The sequence below is a fragment of the Lolium rigidum genome, chromosome 2, assembly GCF_022539505.1.
Source record: "Lolium rigidum isolate FL_2022 chromosome 2, APGP_CSIRO_Lrig_0.1, whole genome shotgun sequence".
Classification (NCBI taxonomy): domain Eukaryota; kingdom Viridiplantae; phylum Streptophyta; class Magnoliopsida; order Poales; family Poaceae; genus Lolium; species Lolium rigidum.
In genome coordinates this window covers 33,352,855-33,361,690 of record NC_061509.1, presented here as the reverse complement: position 1 = coordinate 33,361,690, position 8,836 = coordinate 33,352,855, and the positions used below count along the sequence as shown (strand labels likewise).

The 8,836-nt window shown below is 41.5% G+C and overlaps 1 protein-coding gene across 1 annotated transcript; it reads right to left on the bottom strand.

Moving 5' to 3' along the window:
• Window positions 1-3,090: 3,090 nt before the first annotated feature.
• LOC124689467 (disease resistance protein PIK6-NP-like) lies at window positions 3,091-8,601 on the bottom strand. The gene is made up of 5 exons (XM_047222991.1): window positions 7,787-8,601; window positions 5,293-7,231; window positions 5,140-5,173; window positions 3,660-3,754; window positions 3,091-3,240 (listed from the first exon to the last, which is right to left on the bottom strand). Exons 1-5 carry the CDS (start codon window positions 8,599-8,601, stop codon window positions 3,091-3,093), a joined length of 3,033 nt encoding a protein of 1,010 aa, XP_047078947.1.
• Window positions 8,602-8,836: the final 235 nt, after the last annotated feature.

Here is an 8,836-nt window from a genome sequence, read left to right as displayed (position 1 = left end):
AACAATGATAGAGTCCAAGAAGCTTGGGAAGCTGATACAGAGAGAGGGACCCTTCTTCATGGAAATTGCTAGGGAGTAATGGCCTCAATCTCAGTATGCAAACTAACAGCTTTCGAGTTGCATGAATTTTTATTAGACGACTGATGAATTCAATTCTTAGTGGAGTGAGTACGAAATACTTATGCTTAATTCGAAAATTCAGTGGATGAACGAAGCCAATCATGGCCAATGGACTGCCAAATCATTTTCCAAATTACACCTCAACTTTCAGAGTTCACGCATTGCCTTTGGTCCAGCAACTGGTCCATACATCCATACAACTGTGCGGTGGAGGCCATGTGCCGGTTTGTGGGCCTGTTTGACATTTTCTAGACATTTTCGGGATGTCCACAGCCCAGAATATATCGAGATCTATTGATCCAACTTCCCTCTTTTTTTCCTTGTTAGTTCTTCCTATTCCCTTTTTCCGACATAATGCAGAACTAAGACTAGCACACACATAAGTAGCTATAGGTTCCTAGTAGTTTTAAGTATTACTACCTTTGGACTTATTTAATTGACGCTAACCACATGCTAATGATATGCATGATCATACCTCCCTCCGCGTCGATTAAATCCGACCGGAGGGAGTAATCAAGAAGTAGTTAGCATTAGCAATTAGGAAGTGTTTGATGCTTGTTCATATTTGTCGTCCCCATGTAATCAAAAGTCATTCAGAAGTACCAGTACAACACACACATTATTGCCCCAATAATGGCTGTCAGGAGTTCAGGTTAATGGAAAAAAACATGGATCAGAGGGAGAGGTGCCCATTCAGAAGTACCAGCAGTACAACACACACATTATTGCCCCAATAATGGCTGTCAGGAGTTCAGGTTAATGGAGAAAACATGGATCAAAGGGATAGGCTTTTAATATTTCCACTTTCAAATCATATCAAGTGAAAAAACCCATGGGTTGCTTCTTCTGCTTTTCATATCATATACAAATGTACAAACAAACCAAACGAAAAAAACAAAATGAAATAGTAAGTCCCAGCAAAAAAAGCAAGAAAATGACATGCTATGTCATTTCTTGACAGGTATATGTGTAGCCCCTCCTGCTTTTTCCAGGCTTGGTACCGGCTATGCAACATGAAGTGTAACATCATATTAGCATAGGCGGAGTTACACACACAACCATGAGAAAACAAAGACATTTTTGGAATTTTCCTAATTAAACAACGATGAAACATATTACTTGACACCATAAAACAAAAAATACATTTTTGAGATTTCTTTTACCATTTTTTACAAAATATAATCAAGCAAACAAACACATTTTCTTATGATTTCCCCCCCTTAGGTACAGAAGCAAGCAAATATCTTTTTTGGATTTTTTTTTCTTGTATGTTACAGAAGAAAATGAAGTAAACAACATTTTTCTCCTGATCCAAGAATCAAGGTAGTTGCATGAATGACTAGCCACTTATTGCAATAAAGGGTCATATGCATCGATTGCCCCTTTTTGAAAAAAAAACTAGCCAGTAACATTGATTCGGAAGTCGATCTCCCGCTATTTATATACTATTGCAGAAGTATTAAACATCGCAAACCTACATATATCAAATAAATTTTCACATAATGTGTAAATGCTTGGTTGTATAATTTGAGCGGCATCTTTTTGTTAGTCTTTTTTAGATCACATGTAGTGTGTAGGAAGTGATCATGTGTGGCTGCCAAAAGCTAATGCAACTTGCATTGCATAGTGCTATTTTAGAATACAAGCTAGGTATACAAACAATATTTCTAAAGCCTTCTAGAATTTTCTACTGTTAACCTACCTTCTACAACTTTCTAGTGCTAACCAGAGTTTGCTAATACCTAAAACTTACATATGAAAATTACTACTAGAACATACTAGAATATACTAGCACTACCAGTGGTACCTGAACCTACTAGTCCTCCTAGAGTCTACTGATACTAGCTTAACTTCTAAGCAAGAAATACTTTACCAGTTTTAGGCATATCTATCTAATATATATATATATATATTGGGGAAGATGGATGTGAAATGAAGTGGTAAAGAAATCTCCATCTTTTATTACTCAGCTCATGTGACCTAGGTATGGTTGCTAAACAAGATTTTTAATCCTTTCTCCCGTGGATAATATAAAATATAGAAAATAAATATCTCTATCTCTACTACTATAATGTGGCAGTTTTAAATTTGGATCTACCATCCCCAACTTCCCGCCCAAACATCTCTAAAGATATCATGGCCGTTCATTTGCAATACAGCCCTAACATCTGCCGTTTATCAAGTTTCACCGGGAATAATCTAACGGCCCCAATGCGCTGGATTCGCCTGTCCTTGCGTGCACTCAATCAGTCTAGAAGTCTCTAAGCGTGCGTGCGTGCCTGAGCCTCCTAGAAGCTAGCAGAATTTTCTAGAGAACCGCAGTTGTTACCGTAGACTTGCAACATGGGTGGCCGTATTTCTTTATTTGACTCGGAGCAACAACCAGCGAGTGTCGTCCGGGTACTTCGTCGCGTCGTGGTCATCGACGAGATGCCGGTCAGGGGCGGGTAGGCGGCGGCCGGCTGCTCTGGCGGCTAGCTCTCCCTCACTGCTTACACGCTGACCTACCGGATGTGGCGGTCCCAGTGCCGCGATTGGCCTCCGCTGTCGGGTCTCTCGTCATGCGCGAATACAGACTTGTCGTTGTCGTTGGTGCGGCACGGGTACATGTGCCAGGGCGTGCTCCAGTTGCCGGCTGTTGTGAAGTGTACAAGTAGATTGCCTAGCCCTTTCCATAAGTTCGGACTTTTGGTTCAAGTGGCTAGTGCATGAAGCTTAACACCGGCGACGATGTCGTGCGCGTCGCCGCCGAGGAGGAACATGGTCAACGTGTGGGTAGGCATGTATGGTGGACAAGACGTGGTGGTGGTGTGCTGGCCGGTCAGCAGATCGAGGCCGCCGGGAGGTGCTCCGTGCCTGCAGGCTACGGGATCCTCTTCCTCTTCGGAGTCCAAGGGCGCCTTCGGCTCCGACCGTTGTAGCCCCAAGGGAGGACGCCTCCGGCTTCGACCGTCGTGGTTGCAAGGACGACTATGAGGTGGCGCGGCGGCTGCTGACGCTCCCGAGCTCGACGCGGAGCAGCTCGAGCTCGAGGATGGGCAGGTATGGAGAGCGGTTGTGGCGGGGCAGAGCGGACACGACGGGTTGGCGCTGAGGCCGCACGATGGGAGGAGGCAGCCTCTGGCCACACGCCAGACCCGACCGTATTTATGGGGGAGGCAGCAGAACGCTACCTCTGGCTTGCAATGCAACTGCAACGAGATCCATCCATCGACAGATATGATCCGGTTAGTGAACATACCGAGAGCTCTGTTTTTCAGCTTGGAATCGATCAAGTGCCATTCGGAATTAGGAGCAGATCGAGTGAAGAGCAACAAGAACTCACCGTTCAGTGTTTTTGGGTGCGCATAGATACTGAACATGAGCTCAGAGCTGATCACACTCCTGTTTGTTAACTACAGACTGAAGCATGGGTGGATACGATTAATTGGTTGAACGGGCATAAGAAAACAAAGTCATGTCAACCAATGAAGCATTGCAACCATCGATAACTGGTATGAATGGACATTCGACCACAAGCCACTGAAGTTATGAACTACCGCGGGCGAGGTGTGATCAGTCTGATCTTGATCTATTGAACAGCTTGAACGATTAACATTATTTTTAAGAAGGTAGGCCTGAATTTTAGTCAAGCCTGGCATATACGCTTACTGGTTCAATTAAGCAAAACTTATCAGATGATTTAATCAACGGATATGAAATTTTTGACTCAACAGAACCAAATGTAACTCAGGTTCCTTGCGGATTGCCGTAAAAGAGATCAAATGAGAAAGAAAAAAATGCTAAATGGAAAAGAGATGTACAATAACCACTAATTTGATAATCAAAATGTCTTATCTTCAAATATGTTTTACTCTTCATGTTTTTTCTAGAGTATTTTTTTTCCTACCACTGTTGTCTTCTAATTGGAACTCACATATGGTAAGAAATCAAATTCAGTAGAAGTTAGTAGACGTAAAACAGAACCTTAATTCTTTTGGTGCATCTGATAAAAAAAAACATATAAATACTCATATTAAGCTATCCATAAAAAAAAATTATCACTTCGTAAAAGAGAATATATTAATCTATCTCACACTGTAATTTTCAGATCACCCTATGTCTTCGCTACTTTTTTTTTAGCTATACTATTCTACTCATATGTCGTGCAAAGCACGTGCTACCTACTAGTACATACAAACAAGACAATAAACGTAGAGAAAAAAATAGTCGCCCACAAAAATAGCCCGGAAATGATAGGTTCTGCCATTATGTAATGGGTACATGTTGGCCCCTCCTCTTTTTTCGGGCTTGGGACCGGCTATGTAACATAGAACATCATGTCAACATAGGCAGAGTTACACACACACACACTAATTTGAATGCTATGAAGAACACAACACACATTTTTATATTTTATGTTTATAACCAAACAACAAGGAAACAAATTACCGACACCATAATGCAAACACACATTTTTTTGATGTCCTTTCACACTTTTTATAAAATACAAGGAAGCAGACCATCAATATTTTTTTACCTCATAGCTACAGAACACAATAAAGCAAACAATTTTTTTTGGATCTCATTTTTGCCTTTTCTACGTATTTTTTCCAAGTACGCAAAGAAATCATTTTTTTTCTTTCTCCTTGAACCAAGAATCAAGCTAGCTACACGAATGACAAATTCTCTTGCTCTTTAATACTTTTGCATAAGTAGTAAGCACCGCCAACCTACATATACGAAATAGTGTGTCACATATTGTGTAAACACTTGGTTGTTTTAAAATTAGTTGAATGTTTAGACATACATATGCAACATATATATTGAGAAAGACAAAATCCAAATGAACTGGCATATCAAGTACGGAGTACATATTTATAAGTTCACATATAGATATGATGAACAGATGAACGCAAGAGTTATGAATGCTAGATGTTACCTAGTATTTTAGAAACAAAAAAAGGAGGAACATTCATATGCTTAATTGCAGAGTATACATATTAGGCAAACATATATATACATAGTGAGCTTGCATACCTTGATGCAGGTTGGAGCAGCACAGCTCTCTTAGCTACACGCCAAACCAATCGGGATGCTGCAAAAAAATTGACACCCCATATTTAATTAACCGGCAAAACAAATCAATAAACACGCAATGCTGGTCGAGATAAAGGGTATGAATTCACTTACATCAAGAAGGGCTATTTCACCTCTCCAATCTTCTATGTTAAGCGCAGGATGGCTGGGATGGATGTCAATGGCGTGTCTCACAGTTTCCTCAGCCTTGCACCAGTCCTCCTCCTTGATAAGATTACCGGAGCACATAAAAATATTGACCTTTTGCAGCATAGGGAGATTCACCAAGCTACCACAGTCAAAGTGAAGGTCCCCATCCCTAGAGGTCCACACATCAACCGAGAACTCGAGGTATTCAAGGCTCGGCATAGCTCCTGGTAGAAATGAGCCAGGTGTTGCACTTGTCTTGTAAACCCTCAGTTTGGGGAATAATCCTACACCTGCACCGCCCATGAGGAAATGGCCTTGGCTGGGGCGATGGATATCTAGTTCGAGATAAACAAGCCCTGGAAACCTTGCAAAGAAATCCACATCTGGACTATCCACATGCACAGATAAATGGGACAAGTTTGGAAGAGATGATGATTTAATGCTTTCATATGGCCCATGATGGTTGTACGAGAGATTGAAAACACAGAGTTGTTGAGGAGGGACGTAATCTTCCAAGATGACGTCATTGAAGATCCATGTATGGGCATACTGCACGTCTATGACTTGGATTTTCTGTAACTTGACTAGAGACCTAGTCCAAGCTTGTATCGAGCTCACACTGTTGATCACTAAACCGCGAATGCTGAGCTTCCTCAACTCTGTGAGTTTGCCAAGCTCGGTTACAAAGATCAACACTTCAGTTGGCTCGATAATAATACCCACGCTGAGATCTTCCAATGCTTTCAGGCCCCCAATCCCGTCTGTCCCCACTTTTACATGAGGGGCATTCAAGCACTTGAGTTGACTTAGTAGACCAATACTCTTCGGCAGTCCACATATCCTGTGGTTACTACCAAAGTCCAGCACCTGTAAGAACTTCAGATAACCTATTTCTTCTGGGACCTCGCTGATACCATTGCCACCTATCCCGAGATACCTCAAGTGAACAAACTTTTCCAGATGCTCAAGCACATTATTATTCTTGAAAACAAAATCAGCAGTACCTAACAGATTTAGGACACGCAAAACTTGAAAGTATGAAAGTGATGGCATCTCTTCACTACAGCACATGACATTCAGTGACCTTACTTGTAGCATGTGAACACTACCCAGACAGTCCTTTCTCGCTCCAATAGCTAACCTACGAGCATTTGAAAATGAAGATGTGTATTGCTCGTTACTACCCAATATTGTAACAAAGTTTTCTTCCTTTGCCAATACACAAATCATATCTAGTACCATATCATGGACACGACAACCACTAGTTATGATGCCGTTTTCCATGGTTTCTACTGGCAGTAGCATGCTTTTGTTGATCAGCTCGTTCAAATATCTCTCGCCAATCTCATATAATCCTACCCCTGGTTCTTGTTGGATGAAACCCTCGCCAACCCACAGCCATATCAAACTATCTTTCTCGATCAGATGATCTTCCGGATAAATGCTCATATGCAATAAACAGGTCTTTAGGTGGCAAGGTAGATCGTGGTAGCTAAATAAAAGTATTATCCTAGTGTTCTCAACATCTTTGTTATCTCCATGCCCAAAACCGATTGAGTTGTATATCTTAGACCAAAACTCCACCGGTTTATTAACAAGCAGACTAGCAGTTGTGATTATAGCCAAGGGTACACCACCACATCTATGCAAAATTTTGCCGTATATCTCGGCCGGCAGATCAGATGTGCATTTGCTATTAACACCAAATAATCTTGAATGGAATAAATCCTCGGATAAACCACGTGAAAGTGGTTCTAGCCTGTATACTTCAGAGCTCTTTGTAGCAACATCAAGAATACGAGTAGTTGTTAATATCCTGCTTGCACAATTATTATCAACCAAAGCACATCTGACTATATCCCATGTTTCTGTATCCCATATATCATCAATAACAATGAAATACCTGTCAAAATACATGTGGAAAAGCCATTCAAAATTAGTCAAAGTATCTTAGAAACATTTTTTCAGATAGTTTGGTCAAACTTCGTATGGTTTGAATTTTGACAAAATTTATATGGCGGAACTCTAATTGTTCAGGACTCTAACTGTTTTTAATAAAATTCGGATTTAAATAGTTCCGTGTACGGGCAGATGTACATAAGCTTCTTCCACCAAACTGGCTAGACATTTCTATTAATTTGTTTGAAGCAGTAATCATGCTTAGACCGTGAGCAAATAAAAAAATGAACTATCATACTATGATAGTATTACATATTTATTTGGAATGGATATTTATTTAAAAATGCGAGAGAATATTCGACGGTCACTCACGAACCAAATGATGGTAACAAAGGTATGCAAATTGATATTACACACTTCATAAATCCATGAAAACAAACAAATTAGCCGCTCCTTTCTTTGCAAGGTTTCACAACCAAAGTTGTCCTAATAAGTACTTGGTGCATATCAATATGGATAATAGGGCCATGCACAAAAAGAAAGATAATAGGGTAACTACCTCTTGTTCTTGAGTAATCCTTGTAGTTCGTCGATCAACTGCCTTTCATCCCACTCGGGGTACGTATTCTTGTCAATAGCTAAGAGAATGTCGTTGAGGAGATTCTTCACGCTAGGTTTCCTTCCCACCGGAACAAAAGCGCTGCAATCAAAATAGGATTGGCACTTATCTTGCAACGCTTTGGCAAGAGTTGTCTTGCCAAGGCCTCCGAATCCAAAGATAGAGATTATCTTGAGCTGCTTGTGCACATCATCATGCCCATCACTCAGCATGTTGGCTAGCTCTTTCAGCGGTATATCAATTCCAACTAGATCTTTTTTATCCGTATACACAGTCAATAGGCGAGGGTCCGCAATCATTGGACCAGCTGGATTAGCAAATACATCATTCACCTTGTATTTATCATGCCGGTCTGCTGCTTCCTGGACACGGACCTCGATGCCTTTAATGTCGTCGGAGATCTCATAGCGAGTCTTGCTCTTGGCGAACAAGTCTCCCAACTTCTCCATTAGCTGCTTGAGCTTGCACGGCTTGACGGCAGGCTCAGCACCCTCGACGCACACCAGGAACTTTTCAATGATGTCCTCCATCATGTATGACAAGACCCTGACCTCGTCGACCCAGCTCTTGACCTGCTGGTCGAGCTGGTCTCGTGGCACATCCCCAACCTTGCGGAGAGCACTGTACATGCTTGTAAGTTCTCTCTTCATATACTCGATGTCTTCCTTGACGCCGGTCTGCAGCTTGTACTCCTGTGTGAGGAGGTCATCAAGCTTGACGAGCAGACTGCCCATGGCCCCCGTTGCGAGGTCCATGGTTGTTGGGTTTGTTTGTGCCCAATAATGCTTGGTATGTGGTGTGGGGAGTGGTTAGCTATCTCCTCGCGTAGGGGTCTTTATAGAAGTTTCTTTTGATATTGACATGATGGAAACTTCTCTTTATTGTGCCTTTGTCGGTTTTCTTTAAATGATTTTGTTTTGATTGCATATACTTTCTCCACTTGACCTCTGAATGGAAGGAGACAAGCAATATGTGTCAAATCGTAGACGT

What these genes read in the sequence shown, in the direction of transcription:
- LOC124689467 (XM_047222991.1), bottom strand. Translation starts at nt 8,601, where the DNA reads ATGGACCTCGCAACGGGGGCCATGGGCAGTCTGCTCGTCAAGCTTGAT. An exon ending in CTGCTCCAACCTGCATCAAG is followed by an intron (nt 3,755 to 5,139) that starts GTATGCAAGCTC and finishes CGTATATGCCAG; the next exon opens with GCTTGACTAAAATTCAGGCC. An exon ending in CTGATCACACCTCGCCCGCG is followed by an intron (nt 3,241 to 3,659) that starts GTAGTTCATAAC and finishes GCGTGTGGCCAG; the next exon opens with AGGCTGCCTCCTCCCATCGT.